General features: G+C 32.6%; 1 protein-coding gene across 3 annotated transcripts in view; it reads right to left on the minus strand.

Annotated features, from left to right (window-relative positions):
• Positions 1 to 25,347, minus strand: part of SGCZ (sarcoglycan zeta) — a 229,309-nt gene that overhangs the window by 111,287 nt on the left and 92,675 nt on the right. For 2 of the 3 annotated variants that reach the window (XM_045535359.1, XM_045535357.1), the window contains exon 2: positions 623 to 724. The exons of the other annotated variant lie outside the window; for it this stretch is intronic. In XM_045535359.1, coding sequence (XP_045391315.1) covers positions 623 to 724 — 102 coding nt within the window. The remainder of the gene's footprint in view (positions 1 to 622; positions 725 to 25,347) is intronic. 3 annotated transcript variants of the gene reach the window in all.

Genomic DNA, 25,347 nt, shown 5'->3' on the forward strand with positions numbered 1-25,347 from the left:
ATAGTTACTACCTTTTGAGAAGTAACACACGTAAGCTAAAATGAACGTGACTCAGCTACAATCTTTTGATTTCTAGCATGCTGCTAAGTGATTAAACTCATATAACACACGCACACACACATTTGAAGGATAAATATTCTGGCTTGTTTAAATAATGTACATCCAGAAATAAATTTACTTTCTAAATTAAAACAATTTGTTGTTTTTGTTAGAAAATGCATGTTCATTAAACCTGAAGAGATGTATAATATATTGAATTAAAATCATTAATTTAAGTCAGTGCTTTTTGTCAAAGTTACTCAAAATGTATCAAATGCCCCCTTTAAATTACTATAACTGTGTATTTTAAACTTCCAGCAAAAATAGAGGGGCGAATTTTCTAGACTAACAAAAGCAAGCAACATTGCAGTTTAGTTCAAATGGTTTTCTGAATTGTCAGTTTGAAACTAACCTTCTCCACTGTTTTTCAATTATTTTATTGTTGTGATTTCTACACATAGGTTTTATAGCTTAAGGAAAATAAATACATGCTGAAGAGACAAGGGGATTCCATCTTCCTTTTCAATCTAAAACATAACCTCTAAATTATGTTTTACAGTAAGCCAAAGCCAGTATCACATACCTTTCGGGAATGAATTTCTTTCACATACAATGGAAGTAGAAACTCAGATATACCTTCAAGTCGGATTCCCTTCTTGGTGACTCTCAGATTTCCCATACCATCCTACAAGCAATGAAATATAGTTCACTTTTAGGTTAATTAGAGAATGAATATCTGGCCATAATTTTCTTAGGCCTAAATTGAGAAAACAAGCTCAAATCAGTGATGATGTAAGGAAAATGAGAGATTGAATCTACTTAACGAATGGTTGTAGCACTTTGCATGCATATAGAGGGCTTTATTTAAAATAAAAAGAGGGTTATAAAAGACTGGTATCGTCTCCTCGCTCTGTAAGAGACTAGGATTTATCCATGAATGAATCCTTTACTTTCTGCATGCATCAGTCAGTTCAACTATTTATTAGGTATAATGATATTTGCTACTCGACTATTGGAAACAACTTTGTTTGCCAAGAGATCTAGTAATATTTTACAATTATACAAATAATTCTATAATATTCAAATAGTCCCATTTGTACAATTTTAACAAGTAATTAATGATTGATATTAGTCAGCATAGTGTGCCAGTATTCATGCCATGAGTAAACATATGTCCTATTCTTTATAAAACAACAGTCTATGAGGAGGATAAAACAAGCACCTGAATAATGTTTATGAGACGTAATAAAATAAGTAAAAACAGTGATGTTGGGAGTTAAAAAGAGGAGATTTTACATCTGGTAAGAGAATAAATCATTTCTCATGAAAGACTATGGTAAAGGCCTTGACAATGTGGCATTTCAACAGGAGAGGTCCTTGGAGAGTGGAACAAATGAACATGCTGGTAACACTTAGGAAATAGAATGCCCTATGATCTGGCCAATTTATGGGGTTTCTACTTTGAAATACTGGGAGAGAAAACAACTGAGAATATGTTTAGGGGCCAGAGAAAGAAAAGTCATGAATGCAAAGCTAAGGAGTATCTACTTAGAAAAGGGGATTCTATCCTATCTTCCAAGAGAAGAAACCTAAAAAAGTTATTAAGTAGCTCAGTGGCTTGAAATGTTGGAGTTAAGCTTCAAAATTAATCTGGCAGAAGGACTGTGTAGGGCTAACTGACAAAGTATTAGCAATAATGCACAACTTAATAGTAACTGAGAGGAGTGTGGTGAAAGAACAACCTACAGATTCAGTGACTAATTTATCTGGAGATACTGAAAAGAAGGGCATTTAAGATTAATCTAAGGTTCTATAACCATGAATAAATATGTAAATGTGATTTTAAAAACTAGAATACTAACATTTGCAGGCTCAGTGCCAAAAGTATATTTAGCTTTTCACTTTCTAACATTGAGGTATCATTGCAAAATTCAGATACATATTCTATCCATCAGCACATCTGTAGAAAGGGGTAGTGGAGCAACAATTGCTCAAGGAGTACTTGAATCTATCATTGTGGATAATCAAGCCCAGTGTGGAAAGATGTATATAAAACAAAGGAGAATTATTGAATGATGACTAGGTCTGTGGGTGGGAAAAGGTATTTTATATAGTCAGGGAAGTTGTGATCAGTATATGAGGAAAACGAAGACACTATGATGTTCTCCCCCTCTACTCTGTACTCTCTCTCACAAAAGAAAGCCAATGTGGTAGTATAACATGAAGGTATTAGTAATAGGCGATAATTAATGTAGAAAAGTTTTGGAGAAAGAAAGAATGAATCGGATTTTAATTAAGAATTGAAGGATTTTTAAAATATTTTTAAGTTGGACTAAAGGAATCTGGCTACTAAGAAAGAGAGACACTTTTAGGTGGTGAGGTCTCAATCGTTCCACAGAAAAAGTAATGCATCTTAACTAAATTAAACTTGGGATAAGAATAAAGGAAAGTTTTTGGAGGCAAGTGAAGAAGCTGAAAGCTGACACTGGAAATGCCTTATAGGAAACCAACCAAAAATGAATTAATTAATTAATTGCAAGCAGAGTTGAAGACTTATTCTAATGATAAACCACATATATTTTTGGTAGGGTAAAGACACACTCTGGGTTCTCTGACTTAGACATTAAATTACATGGTCACCCATTTACTGGCTATAATCAGTGTGGTCTGGCAACATCATACCTATCTGAGAACAGAAACAGACAGAATTAACAGAGATACTCACAACTGAGGATTTGCTAGAAAGGAATGGTAGAAAATCATAGGAATATAGCATTCTAAGCTATCAAAATATAATGTCCTAAAATAGTTGACCATTATTTTTCTTATTGAGTAGCGACGAGTTAAGCCAGAAGCGGTGTTGGGCTACCAAAATAGAACAAAGATAAAGAATGTCAAATGGTGATAAATTAATGATCAAGTTCAGTAGAAGTTAAGAAATACGACAGATGTTAAGACAATTCTATCATCAGAAAATGAAATTGTGGATTGTGAGATCTTGAAGGTGAGAGAATTTTCAGACATGATGCGATTTAAAGAATACTCCAAGAAGTGATGGCAGAGGTAGACACAAAATTCTTGGAATTCAGGAAGCCAAGAATATTAATTAGAACATATAATGTGACATGGAGCTTTTAAAAATTATTTTGTCTCAAGAGGATTTTGTTGACTAAATCTCACACAGTGGCTGGTCATATATACTCTCAAATGCCTCCCAGAAGGAAGTGTTCTGAAATATTCCCTATGGAGTAGCTATAGAAATACCTAATGTCACTATCAGACTATCTAAGGGCAATGGAAACAAGTTATATCACCATGTAATCCCCAATTCAATATTAATTTTAAAAATGTTTTGATAGGATGATTAGAAATAAGAGTACTGGCCACCCAAAATCAAGTGTGATATTGCTTATGCTATATGCATATTTAGTTTTTGAAAGTTTTCAATCTTAAGCTCAATGTGTTATCTTCTTATATTATCTACATAATATATGATTTCAGATATATAAATAATTATATTTCATTTAATTATATAAAGTAGAATTCCCCTGTATAAATGTAGGACTGCCTATTTATTCTTTAATGTATGCTAAATGAATAAAAAATCTATTTAATTTTCAACTCCTAATTAAAGAGGAGGTTCTCTTTAAAACACCTAAGCATTTTCTTTCTCTCACTTGTTTTATGCCGATTATATCTATACTTTTTAATGAGCTGTTTTTCTCCAACCGTAAGTAAGAGAAAAAAACAAACAAAGCATAAGCTAACAGCCTGCTTTATATATGTGTTTTTACTACGTTGCTTGCCATAAGCCCATATTTAATTTTCAGTTTAACTGACCTTTTTTATTCCTGGATATTATTAGGAAATAAACTCTACAGTGATAACTGATAGACCTAGGAATTTGACCTCTAATTCAACTTGTATGGCAACATTTTTAGAGATTGTAGTTAATAAGATAACTAATCTGAAACGTGATTTATTACTTTTCTCTTTGTCGATAGTCATTCAAATTTCACAATTCATGTATCTTAAATTGTCAGAGTTATAAGAGAAAATCTTAAATATATTTGTCTATTAAACGTGACAACAAATATACTTCGTTTCTCTTACTTGTACTGGTGTTCTTTTAGCTATGTGTATGATTTTCAAAAAGTATAATAAAATAAAATTCAATTTGTTTTCCAAAACTTGCTCTACTGATAAAACAATTCCCTTATATATATATATATTTCCTTCTTATTCTAACTATCCACGTATCACTAACCTCACAGAACATCTATAATTGCTTAATAAAAAAATCATGCAGGATAAAAATCTGATCAAAATAAAATAAAAAATAAAAATATTAATCTGATAAGGCAGATAGGATCACAGTCATTCACACTCCATATGGAGTAAAAATGGATGCAGTAATAAACACAACAAAACTACAAGTAAGGAACTAGCCCAAAGTACCCTGTAACTTGACATATAAATGGTAATATTATAAAATTTAATTAACAATAGAGCAAAATATGTGTGTATACATATAAAATATACATAGACGTGTGTGTGTATAAAGTTCACATAAGATAATGGAGACCAGATCACAGCTATTTAGTACAGTAGGAACATTTGAAATACACACACATTTTATATTTAATATTCTTGAGAAAAAAATATTTTTGCGCAGGACACTGGAATCACTATCAAGAAAATAATCCTGATGTTGATCAGTCTCATATTAACTGGATAATGCAACCTTAAATGTGCATGGAAGCAACAGGATCCACCTTAACTTGAAGTTAAGGTTACACCTGGGGATAAAATCAGTGGTTGAAATTTGCTATAGAAAAACTGAGGATGCTATTATAAACAAATCATATTTATTGACGGTAAATGGAGACTAATGCAAAAAGCCTCAGGCATTTGACTTAGGAAAGTAATAAGTAATGGATTAATAATAATGTTCTGTACCCCAAAGATTGTCATCTGTAAGTGGGTGGCTGAGGAACTTCCATATGTTAATCTTTTAACAAGGATATAAAGCCTGAAACTTCACTATTAGCATGCTTGTCTTTCCTAACTGTGCTTAACAGAACACTAGAATTATAATAGACCCAATGAAAAAAAGAGTTACTTTTTAAAATAAATTTAGGAAAACATTGTATGATATATTCCCACTTACGGATTCATAATACACATTAACATATTAAACATTCTGAGAATGCTGAAGTAAATAAACACTTCTTTATTTAATATAGATGTTTCTAAACATTTTATCTAATGGGACTTCACTCACTCATCTTTTGGAGTACGTGGAATAACATCCTTTTAAATACATTGTGGAAATTCTGGCCTAATCACTTATATTTTATAAACTCTGAAGAGAGACCTATTAAAAAGGAGGTTCATTTTTTAGCATGGAGGCTCAAAAAGAGGTGATTAAAGAGTTACAAGCTCCCAAGTCCCTACAAATGTTTATTGAGAGCCTATATATATATATATATATATACATACATATATGCACATTAGCACAGAATTCTGTTATAAATTGGCTTACCACCTATCTTTAAATACTGGGAATCATATGCTGAACACTGCTAGAAATTCAATCTGTTTCATGAATGCTATTTCTTATTGTTAGTACAAAGTGGGAAAGAGAGGTGATCTGGAGCACACATCTGGTTTTTGCAAATGATATTTGCCAGTAATTTAGTCCCTAAAAGGAGGACTACCTCTTGCCTTGAGCAAAATGAAATTTCTGGATCTTCAAATTAAGGATAAGACCTTAGGGTATGATAACTCCACAAATGTACTCCTCATGGTAAGGTCATGTCTAAGAATTCCTTCCAGACTCTTAAGATAACACCTTTAATTTCCACCCTAACTATGGCTCTAAACATAATAGCTGAGTTCATACAGCACTGTGGCAGATATTGAGACTATAGCACATTACAACAACCCTGGAAAATAGACTCATTCTTTTCCTCATTTTATTTAAAACAGAAAATAAATGAGGTTAAGTGAATTTTATGCAGATAATAAGCCACTCAGACAGAACAGAAGTCCATCACTCTTACTCTTAGTCAATCCAGGCTACTGTATGGATAGGAAATGCAAGTTAAATTTATTTTATTATGTCACCCAGGTGTGGTTGTCCTAATTAGTCGTCATCACTATTTCTCCAAAATGATAATTCTCCTCGCCCTCCTGCCCTTTACTTTTTATCACCCATCATCCAACATCTCATCTAATGTTGGCTTCATTTGACTTATTTTTGGCTAGAAACTAGAAAAAAAAATGGTTTTACCTGTATTAGCTAGCTATAAATATAACCATTTACATTTTAAATGCATCTTATTTGTTTGATAAAAACACTTCAAAAATATGTTTTCCATTTAAAATATAAATAAACACATGTACAATTATACATTCCATGTACATTTTTCTCAGGTATACTAAGGACTCTAGGAAACCTGCCTTATCCTAAATATTGTTGAATAGTGACATAGAAATTCCACTGAAGGAAGAAGCAAATCTGAAAAGGCTATATACTGTATGATTCCAAGTACATGACATTCTGGAACAGGTAAAATCATGGAGACAGTAAAAAGATCAGTGGTTGCCAAGAATCGAGGGGAGGAAGAAAAAATAAAAATTATAATATTTAATCTTCCTCTATGATACATAAATGTATGTGTGACTTTTTAACAAATAAAAAACAAAGTTTAGATTATTTCCTTTTATCCCCTCTGCCTTATGTTATTGTTTAAGAGAGAGTAGTGTTTGATAACATCTTTGTAAATAAGTCTTCCATTATGTTTATTTCCTTAATTTTCATAATAAAATGCTTATCCTAACACCTGCTCAGGAAAACTAATGCATCTGTCCTTAATCAGCCATAGAGAATATTAGCCCTAGTTACTTGCCAGAGGCTATAATTTCCTATTAAAATTCCAGCTGAGAGACATTATGTTATTTTAAAGAACAAGTCTAATAGAAAAACTATCCATTTTTCTTAGAACTCTACATTCTAGCATTTGATAGAGCCTGGCAGCAGAAAGAATCCATATTGAGCTAATATGAGTGTAGCCTCTGGCAGAATTCCTGCACTGAAGTGAACTTCAATGCAATGTCTTGAGCTTTTACTGAGGATTTCTACAGTAATCAGCTACATGAATTCTACTTTTTAAATTGCCATAAAATTGTGTTGAGAATATTTTCTATTACATTATTCATTGTCCTCCATATGTAAGGTATTTCCTTATGAATTCAGTAATAGGGACAGTAGTCTTAAAGCAAAGAGAAGGATGACAAGGCATCAGATGGACAAATGAAAGAATAGAAGCTGTTTGACGAACATAAATTGTATGTGCAAATAAGGAGTTAAATGACCAAATGAGGCATTTCTCCATCTCTTCTCATTTATCCAAGGTACACACTACTTTGCCCTGGGTAATAGAATATTTTGTTGCTGGTTCTACTCAACTCCTCTAAAGAACATTCTCTTTTTACAGCCCTATAAGGGATGCTTCTGGATAGGGCATGGCAAAATCTTCTCCTCCTTCTCTTTTCCTATCATTGCTGATTGATCAAGGATATACTGCAGTTCACAAAGCCAGCCAAGACACTGTCTAACCAGCAGTCTTTCAGATATGCAAGTAACTTAGTCATTGACATTAGAAGTATAAAGTAAGATTAAAGAGAGAAAAACTGAGTGAGGGGGAAAGAAACAAGGAGTGCTGGGGAGGGGCAGGTGTGATATGATGCTGAGGTGGGGGACAGTCATTTTGGGTCATGTGTAAGATGAAGAGATAAGCCAAGAGAGACAGATAGATGAAAGATAAAGTAGCCCCTGGGTATATTTCAGTTTCTTACAACTAAGAGGTCCTTGACTAAGGTCCTACTTCATTCATCAAAGAATCAGTGTCTTGGTTATGGGTAAACGCTGAGTAAAAAGCAATTTTCAACTATTTACTTAAAACTGAAATATTCACCTTAATGGTAAATTTTTACAACCAATGGGTTCTCATTGGATTTACAAGTAAACTATCATGGTTTTATATTATTGTTACTAAGAAATAGTCATGGTGATATTTGACCTTTTGCTACTTATAATAGAGTGCTTATTATCAATAATGTGTTCACCTTAAGACTTAAAGGTTCCTTTCCCTTCTTACACTATGATTAGTCCCTTGTTCCCAACTGTATCCTTCTTATCAGAGCACTTTTGTTTCATCGCCATGAGGTTACCCAGCAATATAGAGCAATAAATACATGAGAGTCTGGCTCTATATTCAAGGAGTTAGCAATCTGAGTGGAAATATAAAAGTAATATCTGTGAGGTATTTCAAAAAATAATTTATAAATTTGTCATGGGAGTAGAGAAAGATGGAGTTATATAACTCCATGTCCTCTCACTTAAGTTAACTCTCCATCATTTGTACATAAGGAAGATATTAATAGAAGTATTATGATATGCTAAAGGAAAAATCATCAAAAAATTACTATTTTCTTTCATAACATTTGAAATAATATCAGGGGACTCTCCCTTTAGGCAGTGATGTCAGCTCCAACCTCCTGTTTCATGGATACCCACAGCCTTATCTTGTATTGTCTGATGAGTGTTAAAATGTCAAGGAGGCAGCACAAGGACTTACTGCTCTGGTTTTCAGTTTCCTCTGTATGTCTCTTTACTGAGGATTTCCTTTATTCCCTTATGACTTGATGCATTTAATTCTTTTTAAAAAACATGTTATCTATTTTTTCCAGATGATAAAGACAATACTTTTTTTTATCTTATCTTTCTCTGTCATTCTGCTGGAACTAAAATTCAGACTAATAATTTTTTATATCTCTTTATTAATGAAATTACTTTAAATTGACAGTGATTAAGTATTCCTTCTCCCTGCCTATGCATAAGAATTGAATACAAATTAACATTTCATTTTGTAAATACAACGTTTTGACTGTAAACCATGGATAGCCTTACAGTCTCTATCTTAGCTTATGAATGCTAAGCAAAAAAAAAAATGCAGAGAATTGTTCTAAAACAAAAACCATCATTTTGTAAACTATTCTAAATGCGTAACTAGCTAATACCCAATAATCTTAATTAGCCAGTATATATTTTTTACCCAGCTATGCTTTTTCAGCTGTTCTAGTTTTGAGTTGTATTGAATACTATGTTACAATATCCTGAGCATTCCCTTAGGACTGAAGCATTCATTTCCATTCATTTCCCCTGCTATTAGGAGTGTCAGTGGCTGGTGATTCTCAGCTGAGTCCCATTCCAGGAATTGCCCAAGCTAAAGACATGGTATGGTATCCATTTGGAGAGTGTACACCCAATGACTGGTACATATAGGGGTACAAAGTCTTAGCCCTTTTGCCTCAAGATTGCCCACTCTGAAGGGGAGTTCTAGATCCATGGCTTCCTACAGAAGAGCTGATGGCTTTGTGGTAATGGCATGGTGATTCAACTCTTCCCTCTGTCCAAACCTGCTTCTTTCTCTCCCACACAGGTATTGATATTGAACACACCCCACAATAATTCTCATGAACAGAAAGCAATACTTTAGAATCTATTTCCCAAGGATCATGACCTAAGGAAAGCATATACCAGGAACTTTTAACATTATCAATTATTACATAGTTTAAAAATCTTTTGTTGAAATGGCTTAATGCCTAAGATCATTTGGTTATAGGTATGTTAAAATATTCACTGCTAATATTTTAGAAGAGTTTTCTTTATATTGTATAAAACAAACCATTGTTCAGGTGTATATATGTGTAGGGTCAGTCCTCTCAATTAGCTTTTTGCTATGGATCTTGACTCTGCCTATTGATGCTGTTAAAATACTTCTGTAGTGGCATTTTCTTTAGGTATGTATAACTTTCCTCTTTCCTAATTACAAATGGCTATTACTCTGAAACCCAGTAAGTCTGCCTATCGAAATAAAAGTACGAAGTCTAAAAAATAGCTATATTTTTATTACTGGTATTATGGGTATTGGAAATCAGGCCTTGCTGTTATTTTATAGTTACGCTTATTCAGAACAATTGATTGATTTTACCCCATAGGCAGCATGATGCATACAAATTATCATGTTTCCTTCTTTGCACTGACTTTTAGAAAATTAATAAAATTTTTTTTGACTACAGAGAATTTCTGCTTGCAGTTTGGGCATAAACCTCTGTCTTATTTTCATCTTCTCTTACCTTCATTTTCTGTCTATCATAATTGTTTAATTATCAATTTTAAATGTTTAATTTTATCTTGCTTCATCATTTTATCTGGTGTTTGAAATCTTTCTGGAAAAAGGTGGCTTATAAGTATATATATAATTATATAAGAAATAATGACAAAACTCAAATAAAACAAGATGTGAATTTAGCAACCACAAGGCAAACAGAAAGATGATAACATAAAGGATTTTAGATTACATTTACATCAATAAAATAAGAATTTGTATGGAATAATATAATGATTAATTTCTCTATATTATTCTTTTAAATTCAATTGATTAATTTGTTCAAATTTCTTGACTATGAATCAAATAAGTCTCCTTTTAGCTTTTGCTTTATCTTGAGAATATGCATAAAAACTAAGGATTTGAGCATTTAAGTACATAGAGCTGGAAAGAACTCTAGAACCCTCTTACTACTTTTTATATGAATATGGGCAAGTTGTTCTGTTTCATGTTTCACATATATAAAATATGGAAAGTGCCTTTTATGTAGGTTTGTTAGGTCTGGTGGAGGGTAAACAGGTGGCAAGGAGTGGCTAAGGGGGGAAATCAGGAACAGAATTGTAGCTAAGAACCAAATTACTGTTAACAACTTTTCCCTGGTGAGAACATACATGGTAAAAAGTTCCTAGTAACCTTTAACTGACTTAGAGCTCATTACCATCTAATTAGAATAACACCAGTGGAGCTTTGTGGAGAATTCCGGAAAAGATACATGCACAGAAAGGAAAATTGTTATATAACCTACCCTGTTATGTAACCTGTCAAGTGACCTCTTATATAACACCAATCTGTTAATCATCCCCAAAGGAAGAAATGACAACCAATCCTGCCAGGGGAAAGGTGGGACAAACTAGTGGCTTATAAAAGGTAGCATGTGCTCAGCCTCCAGCATCTTTGTCCATTCTTGGAGAGTGACCTGTTCCACTCTCTCTGGAATGTATTTTCACTTTGTGTAGCTTCCTTCCTTACTTTCATTCTTTCTTTTATGTGATAAACTGTTTTATATAAATTGCTCTGTGTCTGTGATCACTTGGTCATCGGCTTGACTCAGTACCAGGATTCATTCTTGACACTGGGAACCAGGGGACCAGGGAACATCTACACAGACAAACCTAACAGGTTTATTGTTATAATTATTTGAATTAATACCATGTATAAAGTGCATAGCATGATGCTTGATTTTAAGAAAAATAGTTATAAATGCAAATAGTGCATTTATTATTTGCATTGTGTATTCTTTAATGAAAGCTATTTTTTTAGTAAAATTCACTCAACTTAAGAATAAAATTCATCTTTCAGGGTAAATTTGAAATAACATAATTAAGAGAACTCAAATGTGAGGACTCAATTGAAAATATAATTTTAGGAATTTTCAGACTAGAGCTAATTGTTTGATCTAGGAATCAATATCAGTTACTGGATAAGGAGGACTCAGGAAAGTAGGAAAGAAATGGTGTATAAAGAGAGTGGAATGTAAGGACAATAGATTAACTTGAAGAAAACACTTGTCTTGGGAGGGAAAGGCAAAAAGAGACAAGCAAAGAAACACTGAAACAACATGCATAAAGAAAGGGAGAAAAATGAAGTGTGTGGGGTTTCATAGAAGCTAAGAAAATTTGAGCTAAGCAGAGACAGCAAAGAGAAGAAATCAGAGTTCAAGGTTATTCTTCTGTCTCAACTGACTCTAAATTGAATATTACCTGGTGCATAGTGCAAATCATACTGGGATTCACTAGTGCTTCTGGTGCGATTATGCAGTAGGAGAGATACTAGGCTTAAATGTCTTCTGGCCCTGGTGAGAAGCCAGCAGAGCTTGTATTGCCAAAGACAAGTGGATCAAGCTTTAAAACCCAGGAAATTTCCTTATCTCAGCTAGAACAAATCCTAAAATAATCTGCCTGTATATTCTTTCCCTGTTCATATAAGAATATCACTGATATTTGTTTATCAGCTCTTCCGATCTACTCCTCAGTCCTATCTGGCTTCCTCCCTCTAAACTACACATCCTTTCACCAACAGCCTTAATTTTAATCCAGTGGATAACTTGCTCCTTACCCTAATTGATCTCTGCATATAATTTGACATTTGATCTCTAGCATCTCTTGAAATATTTGGCTTCTGGGCCAAACACTCACTATTGGTTTTCCAATAATTTTTCTGGATAACTCCTCCAGGCATTCCTACTTCTATGAGCCCTTCAAAATTAGTAGAGAATAGTATTGAAGTGCAAGGTTCTGAAGCATGAGTTTGAAATCTTATTCTTACATGTATTATTTCTATGACATGGGACAAGTTACTCAACTCTGTGACTCAGTTTCTTCATCTGCAAAATACCATTAAGAATATTTTCCTCTTCATAGAGTTAGTGAGAGGATTATGAATGTTATTATGAGCAAACCACTTGGAAAATTTACTGGCATTTAGAAACCAACACATAAGTATTAGCTATTATTATTCTTATTTTATGCCCATCTTTAAAAGTCATATTTCCTTGTCATTCTATCCTTGGCCCTCTTCTTTTTGAATTTCATATACCTACTTAGTGATTCAGTCTTGGTCCATGACTTTATTTACAATTGTCTCCCTTCTACCCATACCTCTCTTTAGAACCCAGACTTCTACTACTACTTCCACCTGTCCACTAAACAGCTACACTCTGATGCCCAACAGGTATTATCAATTCAACATGGCTTCCCTATTCTGAGCCTGCTTCAACCATTCTCTGAGTAAATAGTTTCACCAGGCAACTTACTTCTCAATTCACAATTGTGGGTCTTATCTTTTATGTCTTCTTTTCACTCTGCTGTTCCTTCTATATTCTTCACCTCTCTTTAATTTTTTCCTGCCCTCACTAACAGACAAAATCACCTAAAGTATTATAATAGCTTTCTAACTGGTCTTCCGTGTCCAGCTTTCTGCAATTTATTCTGTAATGATTAGCCAAAAATCTGTTCATTTTAAAATTCTGTTTAAAATACTTAAATGTTCTCCATTGTCATGAGGATGATAAAAAAAATCAGCTGACTTTGATTTTGTTTCTATCTTTAGCTTTATCTATTTTTTAGAAATTTACCCCGCAACTACTGCTATTCTATGAGCTACCTTTCTGGACTTGTAGACATTATTTGAAGAAAGTCTGGATTTTCCTGAAACTATTTCTCATAAATAAACCCTGGGCCTGGAAATTCATTCTTTCAACAATTTTACTGTCTCCTACTTCATTTTCAGTTATTAACTTAAACATCACTATTTCCACTGTGTGTCTGTCTTTGTTTTTAGTCGAAGTAACATTCTGCATATACTTACAAAGTGTGTATCTTTTATTGTATTGTACTTATCTTATGATTTGCCTGTTTTCTCAATAAACAGTAAGTCAAACTTGTGATTCTAGTGCCTAACATTGTGCTTAAAAAAGGGAAACACTCCATAAATATTAATTTATTGTCAATTATTATTACTAATGACTAATTTGGCAATGTTGATTTTAAGAAAATAATCTGAGATTAATGTTATTAGATATGATCTTATTTTAAATTATTAAAGTAATAACTTTTATTGAACAAAATATGCAAAATAAAGACAAGCATTAAAAAACCAAATGATTCCTATAATGCCACCATTTAGATGTGAACACAGTAAGATATTTTCTATGGAAAGTTTAGTAAAATAAAACAAAAATTAATAAGGCTTTCAAATGAAGAACATAATCTTTTAAGAGAGATTATATTCCAAAACATTAATATTCAAATATTTATAATATGTTAACATTATAACATTCTTAGAATACATAAACATACTATGAGAGTCAACCAGAAAAGATAAAATATAAACCAAGTGAGTAAACTATAATATAGTGTCCGTATAATATCAAATCCCTAAGTATATAAGCATAGTTGTTAAATAAATATATGTAGTAATTACACATATGTATGTATACCTAAACATGTCTTTATAGCACTTAAAATATTTTTTCAAATTTCTAAAAAATGCTTTGCAATAAACCTCTAAAGCTAAGCAAACATTAAATCCTCCCATAATTTCTATTTAATGACCAATTTTTAGCACTTATATGTTTAAATATTTTGTTTGTGAATCCACATAAATTTTATACAAAGCTATATCAAATGATAAAATTTATTTTCTCAAAAGTTGACATAATTGAGTTGGAAGTATCTGGATTTATTTCTAAGCAGTTTTCTGTAGTTCAACACTAATAACAAATACTTGCTGAGAATATTCAAAAACTATACGTGTATTTCAATTTGAATTTGGCAAGCTAGCATTTCTATTGCTACAAATAAGATATTTATCCAAACACTATTCTTAATTCCAAATATGTTATTATTACATCTAAGTGATTATATAAATCTCTTCAATCTTTATTGCATATTTTTATTCATTCCCAAAGTGTTTGTGTACTTTATTGGTTTATGTACCACAAGCAGATGTTTTGCTCTAATTATGTCAGGAATGCAAGATAATTTATATTTTCAATCAGCAGTAAAACAAGAACAAAATTTCTATTTGTAGTTAAAAATTCAAAGCCTATATTTTCTAATTTCTCAACTCCAAATGAATTCATAATTTAATTGTTAATCATGCCAACAGTAGTAGCTAAACTGATTTCTCTTTCTTGTGAAGATAAAGTCCACAAACCTAACAAAGCAGAGACTTTCATTTATTCTTCAGCAAATACTGGCACATTTATTTGGTTTAGATGAAGACTTTCTGAATCTCTAGATACATTATTTTAAGATCTTGGTAAAGTCACTTAATCTGAGATTTAACTTCTTAATTTGTAAAATTCAATAATAATGTATGGTCATTCTACTTGGCAGAGATAAAAAGATAAAATAAGATAACAAAGACTTTTGGAAACCATTGAATACTGCAAAATCGTGTGAAAGCTGCAAAATGAAAGGGCTGAAGGTCATTAATAGGAATTATTAATTAAAAGACTCTCTTTGGAACTCCTGGGTTAATCAGACAACGTATTGCATATTCAGTGTATCTAGTTGAGGGAGTGTCCACGGAAGGAGGCAAGGTTTTTACTTGTTAAATACAAGAGTGAAAAACAATAAATTTCCTGAGTCCAGTGTCAGATCTTCTGTATTTTGATATTTGAGAAGGTCTGAGAGGTGTCTAGGTAATTGTATATAGACGGCCCCTCCTTACAATGGTGTCACACAATTTTTTTACTTTAAGATGGTGCAAAAGTGATACACACTCAGTAGAAATAGTACTTCAAATTTTGAATTATTATCTCTTCCTGGGCTAGCAATATGCAGTATGATACTCTCTCGTGATGCTGGGCAGGGGTAGCGAGCCACAGCTCCCAGTCAGCCATGTAATCACGTGACCACAACTGCAGGCAACTGATACTACACAGTGTGCTGTGCTGCGAGATGATTTTGCCCTATTCTAGGCTAATGTAAGTATGCTCAGTACATTTAGGGAAGACTAGGCTAAGTTATGGTATTTGGTAGGTTAGGTATATTTAAATGCATTTTCAATTTACAATATTTTCAATTTATGATGGGTTTATCGGGAAGTAATCCCATCTTCCTTTGAGGAGCATCAGTGTGTCAGTAACCAAAGGTCCTTTATAGATTCAATAACAGAAATGTATACTGTTCCAGAGTCTTGTATGTTAGACTACCTCAAGAATTCTATTGATTAGGGTTAATTAATCCTGAATCATGAATTTTTAATCCAATAAAATACTTTCTATTAGGGAGTTTGAATTCAATGCATATAAAGATAGTTAACAGAGGGTAAGGTTGTAAAAAGCAGAAAGATATGGAGACAGACAACAAGAAGCAAAATCCATAATGAAATGGAAGCAATGAGCCAGCAGAAATGATAAAGAGAGAAATCTGAGAGAATAAAGACAGCAGGAGTTGAAAAGGAGTGGCAGAGACTTGCCAGATAACCACACTGGCAGGACGCTACAGTATTAATAGAAAGCAACACAATCCTACTCCTGAGAGGATGACAAGTTAGCTGAGTTAGTGGAAGAATGTTGAGTTCTGAAAAATGTTCTTATACTCTGTAAGACCTTGATTGTGCAGCCACTAAAATCGTGCTTCCAAGATTGATCCCAGCAATATGAAGGAGCCAAGCAAGTACAGAGTTAGACATTCTGGTTTAAATCCTTACCTCCACTGCTTATTAAATGGGAGACTAAACATTGAAGGGATAGTCCTTTCTTAACATAGATAATTCCTTCTAACTTAATCCATTCAAGTTCCACAAAAAAACAACAACATTCATGAGCTAGGAGCTGATACAGTATGTTGAAAAATAAAGCACTAAAAGCTCAAAGAAATAGAAAGACAAGAAATAATAAAGATAGAAATTGATAATTAACAACACAGATTAAGAAACATTAAAGAGAATAAAAATTAAAAGTTTTAAAAGTCATTGAAAAAATCAACTGACAGAGGTGTCTTCTGACCATGACAAAGGGACAGCCATAAACAATATTTCTAGGAAAACTTATAAAAATATGAAACAATAGACAACAGAGAAGGTCCAGGAATCATCATAGGTATCGTCCTGAGTTTTTGACTAAATACCAGCCTGTACATTTGTAGTACAAGGCTCCTGAAGCCAGTCAAATTACTATTTCCAGAGAAAGAAAAACTTCCAGGGAGCTATATACTGAACAGTTACGAAAAATCACAGAGAGCTGGTAGACATTAGAGACATCAACCAGAATGGAGAGATGTTAGACAACATATGGTCAGTACAGACCCTAAACAGGCATACTTTAGAGTAGGGAGATGATAGGTCTAGTGTAAACGACTATTCTATTAATAGATATTCTCAAAACAAACACACAAATAATAATAATAATAATAATAATAATAATAATAATAAACCTACAAACAAGCCTTGAAAGGATCAAGTTGATCTGAAAGTAAATCAATGGCAATCTGAAAAAAATTTGACATTCTGATAAGGAAAACAATAAAATCCAGAAAATCCACAATATCCACAAAGTCTGGTTTAATATCAACGTGAAGAAGCAGAAAAATGTTACCCACAGAGAGCTGAAAATAACAGTCAATAAGACCAGATCCGGAACTCACATAGATGATGGAATCAAGAGGCACAGACTTAAAAAGAAAAAAAAAACCTTTATAAATACGGTCATGTATTTAAAGGGAATATAGACATCAGGTGGGAACAAATAGAGTTCTCAATACAGAAGTGGATAAAATGTAAAAAGAAGAACATGGAAATTCTAGAAGTAAAGTATAATCTAAGGAAAAGAATTACTAGATGGGTTTAAACAGATACTGATATCAACTAAAAACCTGATGGGGGTCCTGGAACTAATTCCCCATGTACATTAAAGAATTATTATAGTTAAAAACAAAATTGTAAAATTTTTGTCAACATTTTTTGAAATATAGAAATCTAGAGGTTCTAGAAGCTCAACAATGCCCAAGCAGGATAAACATAAAAACCCACAGAGGCTGGGAGTAGTGGCTGACGCCTGTAATCCTAGCATTTTGGTAGGCCAAGGTGGACGGATTGCTTGAGGTCAGGAGCTCAAGACCAGCCCTGGGCAAGAGCGAGACCCTGGCTCTACAATAAATAGAAAAATTAGCTGAGCTTGGTGGCATGCTCCTGTAGTCCCAGCTATTTGAGAGACTGAGGCAGGAGGATTGTTTGAGCCCAGAAATTTGAGGTTGCAGTGAGCTATGATGACACTACTGCACTCTAGCCTGGGTGACAGAGAGAGACCCTTTAAAAAGAAAAAAAAAAAGGAAAACCACAGAAAGCTACATCATATATGATACAAAGCAGACCGTGATGAGTTAAAAAAGCATATTTTTACAAATGTTAAATTACTGTTATTTGTTAATTAAATTTCATATTTCTACTAATAAAGCCCGAATACTATATCATATTTTACTAATTTATTTAAGCTTTGTTCTGGTGTTTTATTTCCCCAATGGAAAATTCCCTTAGAATCAGTCCTACCCCATGATAAAATAAAATATCAGGTTGTATTTTAAACATATAGTACTTTTGATACTTTATAGATAGCAAACTTATAGAAATAAAATATTAAAGATTTTATAATAAATATAATCTTGGCATAAATATGCCAATTTTTTAAAACATTGAATGATAAATCTGAGAAAAGCATTCAGAAATACAAGAGTAAAATATTATGCTAACAGATGTTATGAATCAGAAGCAATAAAATTATTTATAACTGAATTAACGTGTTTTATGTAAAATTCAATGAAATACCAAATTGTAAAAAAAAAAAGTAACTTTAAAATGAATAAAACATCAGGGACCTATACACACCTTGGCATGTTAATATATTTAGAAAGTATTAAAACAATACAAAAATCACAAACATTTGAAAATAATACTAAATCATATAACAAGTCCCGTCAATGTTTGAGCACATATGCTAGAATGTATGCTAGAATGTAAAGAATGTATTCTAGAATGTATGCAAGTATGTCAGCAGTAGTTTGGCCACTTACTAGCAAAGAATCTCAGTGCACTAAAAGTCTCAAATATTTATATCCTTAAAATAACATAGAAGTGTCTGAGATTCTATGACTGAAAGTTCTTTGCAAAATAAAAACATTTGTAGTAACAATAATTATAACATTGACAATACTCAGTATTGTTTCAAATATCTCATTTTGTCTCTTAAAGAGAATGCCATTGCAATATACAGAACTATATACTTCACATTTGAACTGCATGAAATACATCAGAAAGTATCAAAACATGTTAAGGTACAGGACAAGAAATACTTGCTACCTCTACATAATAACAACTACTTAATCAACATCAATTTGCCCTGGGAAGTAGAAGAATAAGAGGCATAAAATGTCAAATACATTGAGTGTTGATTATGGGTCACTTTATATTTATTAATATTATCTTATTCAATTTTCACAATTCTAGCAAATAGGTACTATTATTACCCCTAATTTGCAGTTGAGAAAATTGAAGCTAAGGGAAAAATGAGGAGCATACCCAGTTCACACAGTATAAAGTGGAGGAGCTAGAATTCACTCCTTGCTAACCTGAAAATTTTATCAGTCAGCCACTGTGCTCTTCAAACAATGACTAACAAGCTAAATGCTAGCTCAATTTTCCCCACTGACAATAAGACATATTTTCTTGAGCATAAAAGAAAATAGCCATGAAGTCAATACCCGGCCAACCTTTACCGTGAACATATTATCAATCCATAAATTGGCACTTGCCCATGATTCAGTGATTACTTTAGAAAATTCTGCTGTACTAGAAATGTAAATTTACAACATGGCAGAAGCAATGAAATTAATGTCAGGATAATTTCTTTCCCATTAAGTTGACTTACCATTGGAAAATAAACTTCTTTTCACAGTTAAGGATAAATCAAATTCTAATACACTTGTATATATGTAAGAGGAAAGAAATACTCCACGACTGTTTTATAAAATAATAAGCAAACTAAGATTCAGTATGATTGCTTTTTAACAATGAGGGCCATTCTATTGTGGTTAACCAAAAATAAGAGATGAACCTTCTGTTCATTAGTAAATCACATTTTTTGTAATTTATTAATGATATAAATTATCAGATACATGTTTATGGATTTAGTTAGAATCACACTACCCATTTAGGGATTTAGTGTGTTTTATTACTGAGGATTACAAAATATAAGTCTCATCATAACCCGACAGTATTACTTCCCTAAGAAATGGATTTACAGGATTATAGCATTTTAAATTTTTAAAGAAATATATAAAAAGATGAAAGCATCAAAATGGACGTCAGAGCTATGCATATAGAACTCCAAAATGGTATCTTACATATTATGACTATTTTTTTCTGGGATAAAACACATTATAATGAAGCAATGAATACATGGGTTTAACCTTCTCATTAATCAGTTAGCAAATTGTGTGAATCATAGAATTACACAAATAGTTTGTCTCCTAGATGTTAATACACTTTGTAAAAATAGCTTGTGCTCTAATTAACCTTACATATATAACTTCAAGGAACAATAACAGCTTATTATTATCAAAATGGGCTAGGGAAACTATTTATAGGCAAGAAATATATGTATAAAATCTCATTCTCATAATGTAATGTGAGACAATATGAAAGAGTAATTACCAAAAACCTCTGAAGCCTGAAAATGTTTTGAATATATGTTTTATTCTAGTAGAAGTTTAGAACAGTTATTTCAACAACAATTTCATTTTTTAACTAAAAAATATTCAGGAAAAAAGGCAAATGTGTAGAATTAATGATACTAATTATAAAATAAAGCACTTAAGGCTATTTTTATCATTATTTCCAAAGTTCTGGCACTGGTTGAGGGAGTAGAGGTGATTTAAAACTCTCAGCAATCTCAATAATTGTTGGAGAGAGGGAAAAGGAGATGAAGAAAGAGAGAAAAAAAGGAGAAGAAGGCAGAGAATGAAAGAGAAGAAAGGAGATTCACAGAAAAATTAATCGAAATAGCCAATGTACATAAGAAAAAATTTTGGTGTCAATAGTAAAAAAAAAAAACAGTTTTTAAAGGTAAGACTAGGAAATGGTTGTTATTTTCCTCCTTTTTGTGGCAATTCTTAACCCTGCCATTGTATGTTCCTTGCCAATATTCTCTCCATTACTCTTGGGGTCTAGCTGGAAAGATTACCTAAATCGTTGACAAATAACTTTAACGCTCTGCTTCTTTTAGTTCCTGGACAATATGTTTTCAATTTAGTGTGAAGACTTCAAATGAACATATTTTCTGAATCAGAAAAGTGGAAATTCTTGTAACGTTTCCCTTTATTGCTCTGATTTCCTATTGCTGCGTCTAATCCTTGACAATCCCCAAGGAAAAGGGAGTGATAACTGAACAATAATTCAGATGAAATCCCTGGCTGATACCAAATCTTCATGGAAAATGGTGAGAATTAGACCAGTTAGTCTTGGAAGACTTTGCAATGTTATCTATTCCCTCTGTCTCCTAATATAGTCACATTTACTCGTTCATCCAATACTAAATATATACACATTGAAAAAAATTCCTCTTTACTAGGCTCTTGGAGCTCGTGGATATAGACAAAATAGCACCCCCCCCCCCCCCCGCCACCATTCTACTCAATATTGCATCTACAGAACCTGGCAGCTAATATAAGGACTGACTGTTAAATGTCTTCTTCAAATCTCTCAGGATTTTTCTAAGAGCAATTTTCATGGCCAGTGTACCGAGAGGGTTATTTTTGAGCTCAGGTCAGTGGTGTTACAAGATGGTAAGATTTAGGTTGACTCTGGCCACCCTGTCATTTCTCCCATGCCCAAGGCAAATCACAACACTAAGGCACATCTGGAAGGTATTAAATAGTGATATTGTGTTATTTGAAGGAAGACAGAGGAACAGATTGGCTTATTGCAGAAAGTTCTGGCTTTCATCAATTGAACTTTGCATTAGCACTTTGTGAAGCAGTTCCCTCATATTTAACATGGTCAAACTTATCCTCCCTTAGCAGGTTGTTGTTAAGAAATAACGTTACATATGGAAGGGACCCAACATCAGTTATAAATAAATATAAACACAGTTATTTGAAGTTTACAGGACACAATTTCCTCATCTTTAAAATGAGAATACTCAGGTGGGGCAAGGGCAATATACATAACCTAAACATTTGTACCCCCATAATATGCTGAAATAAAAAAAATAATAAAATAAAATCAGAATAATGTTACCTACGCCTATCCAGGTTAAATCTCTGGGCTTTGCTGTTTTCTATTTTTGGGAGGTACAAAACTTTGGCTGACTTTTCATTTCACCTTGAGAGATGTTTATTTCTTACTCCCTATTATGTTAGAAATACGGGAGGCTATTTATAATTGATTTAAAGTTGATAGTAAAAGCTAGTAATATTAGAATATAACATTTCCGGTGTAAAAACAAGAATGAGAATTATATTTAGACAATTTATAATTAGGTCTTATTCCCAATTAATACAAATATTATTGCATCTTATAGACATTCACCATTGTAGAATGATGAAATTAATTGCTTTATAGGGATAATTTTCCTTTTTTCTATTTTCTTTCTGTTTTTTGCATTAATATAAAATATTTCTAATCAAGTTGTGGTGGTTTTGCCTAAGTTCAATTTTATGAAAAGGATGGCAATTACTATGTTTCATTGTATGTATTCAAAAAGCCTGCAATATTATTGCATATAATAACTAGTAAAGTAATATTTTATTCCAACATATAAAACATACCATTAATTTCTCCAATTAATGCCAGAATGAGTAAAAATCTATCTTTAATGAACATGCCCACAATTTCTTCCAGTGATTAAGTAGGAAGGGCACACAAAATTATATGAGATCCAAAGAAATCTCTCAAACATCATAGAAGCTTACTAGTAATCCCCTTCAGCTTCTGCCACCAGCATCTTCACCCTAACTTGGGGCACATCAAAGTTCTTTCACAAGGCACTTCATCTAAGATTGTCAACTGTGAGTAGAGCCCTGGACACTTCTTTCTTCTTCTTTCATCAAAACACCCTCACCTTGCATTTCATTCCTCTTATAACAGGCAGCTAGAGAATCTGAGAAATTCTCTTGAACTAAAGAATTATCTTCCTCTAAGAGTGTCTATTTAATTTAATGGTTCAAACCATCAACTCAAGTGAAAGCTTTTTGTGACCTTCAATTGACATCAAATAGTCTAGATTTCCCCTGACTGGAAAAACAATAGAGTTAAAGTGAAGGATGGGAGCTTTGTCTGCCAGACTGACCCGAATTCAGCTAACAGCCTAGACGCTTCTCTCAGCTTTTGCAAAGTGGACAAGCTATTTGGGCATTCTAAAACTCAATTTTCTAGCTTTAAAATGAGAATAATGTTAACTATCCCTTAGCATTGTTGCTTGAATTACATAAAGTTGTACCTTTAAGAGACCCTGATTATTGATAGTTCTGTGCTGCTCAAGCATCTTTTCCTCCTAGATGTGGACTTTCACTATTACCGCCCTTTAGTGGCCATTTAGTACATGCCTTTGGCCATCAATTACTGAACTTCATATCAACATGTGTAAATTCTCCTTGAAATAAATAGATTTAAATCCTAATGTGGATATTTGTTTCTATAAAACTCAGCTTATTACTTGCACTTATTAATTACTTCTTCTAAGAGGAACATTTCCTTTTCTAAGGTACAAATCTCCCAGACCTGTCAGGTTCAGAAAATGGACCTGATCATTACTGTTTTGAGATATGAGAAGAATGCTGCACTCCCACTGCTTTTGCTGATAGAATAGCATTTCAGAATTATTTAAAATCTTGTCTAAGAAAAGCTTCATTGGATTATTTTCTAGTTATGACTTCTTTGAATGCCCTTTTGGTTGAGATTATTGTATAATAATTATTATTTCTTATAATCTGTGATTATGATTGCTTAGATGATTTGTAAATCAGAGTTCATTTCTGGATCATACTGGGTCTTTCATTCCAAGAAAAAATTATCTATAATGTGACAAAAACATTATTTAAATTATTATGATCATTTGCTTTATAAAATTTATGTTATTATGTGACCAGACCACATACTGAATATACAAACTTGCATGCCTTAATTAAAATTTCATGTTTGTACCACCATCTAATATAATTTTTATGAGGGCTCATTCCTAGGCCTATATTTTTAAAAATGCAAAGCTACAACTTACTAATCAATACCATTTTTAAATAGAAAAGTAAAATACATGTACAGAGATAAAAAAAAAACTGTATTCAACAATTAGACTGGCAACATGAGTTAATTTGTTTGTGGATCTTCAAAGAATTCAAATTAATTTATGTAATCAAATAGGTGTGGCAATTGTATTTCTGTTTTGTTATGCTAAATATGTTTCAAACAATGAAAATCTAAGCATACATTTGCAGAATATTTGAAATCCTGACAGTCAGTGGAACATTGTTTGAAAACCAATAATAATTTACCATAAGCTGGTCAGTTTCATCTTATGTACTGATTTCTCTCTGCTGTTAATGGTCCTGGCATAGTCTTCCTTCTACACCACCTATCCAAATCATTCAAGATACAGCCTGATTCACACCTCAAACATTTAACTTTCCCAGATTATTTTGCCCATGCTAATGCAACAGCATATACTATTTCTTATCTTTCTTTGAATTATTCATCATAGCAATAAAACATGAAGTTCATAGTATTAATACATGCTTCATAACTTATAAAATATGTTGATTTTCTTCTCATATTGTTTTATTTTTTTAAACAGGTTAGAAGCAACATAGGTTAAAAGAAACAGATCTTTTGAAAAGTTTCTCCTTTTTTTAAGTACAGGGTATATTCATATACTAATGAGGAAGGGAGAGAGGGAGACAGAGAGAGAGAGTAGCAGCACATCCTTTGGGTCTGAGAATTTCTGCAATCACTTTCTTTGTAATTCTACTAGCCTGTCAATGACAGCCGTAGGAAAAACAAAACAAAACATATATTTCCAGTTGTAAAACAGAATTGTCTTTGAAGTGATAAATCACAATTGTGATTTATTTATTTTTTTTAGTGTTGATGGCAAAACTTAGTTTCATAAGTCAATATTTCTCAAAATGTTATGTTTATACTCCTGGGAGTTCAGAAGAACAATTTCCTTTTTTTCTCCTAAAAGTCTATGCCTTACTCAAGTCTAAGAAAACGTATACATGCAATATTCATATAAACTATATATTTAAAGGCTTTTATAACTGGAGATAAAAGCCTGTTGATTACATACTTTTAATCCTCAGAGCTTTAAAATCATCAGAGATATCCAAGAAAGTATAGGTTTCAATTGGGAGAAATATTTTGATAGGAATTTGAAAGAGCATTCTGCCCCCTATATATGTATGTAGCATGCATAAAGTTCAGAAAGGAAGAACACAGAAGGAAACAGAGAAGATGGATGGGGGAGACAAATAAATAATGTACCTGAGTATCATGAAAAAAAGAGAGTAGGCAATATGAGATTAGAGGAGGAGGATGCCAGAGGAAGAGATGCATTATCTTTCGCTCAATTTTA

This window comes from Lemur catta, chromosome 22 (genome assembly GCF_020740605.2).
Source record: "Lemur catta isolate mLemCat1 chromosome 22, mLemCat1.pri, whole genome shotgun sequence".
Lineage (NCBI taxonomy): Eukaryota > Metazoa > Chordata > Mammalia > Primates > Lemuridae > Lemur > Lemur catta.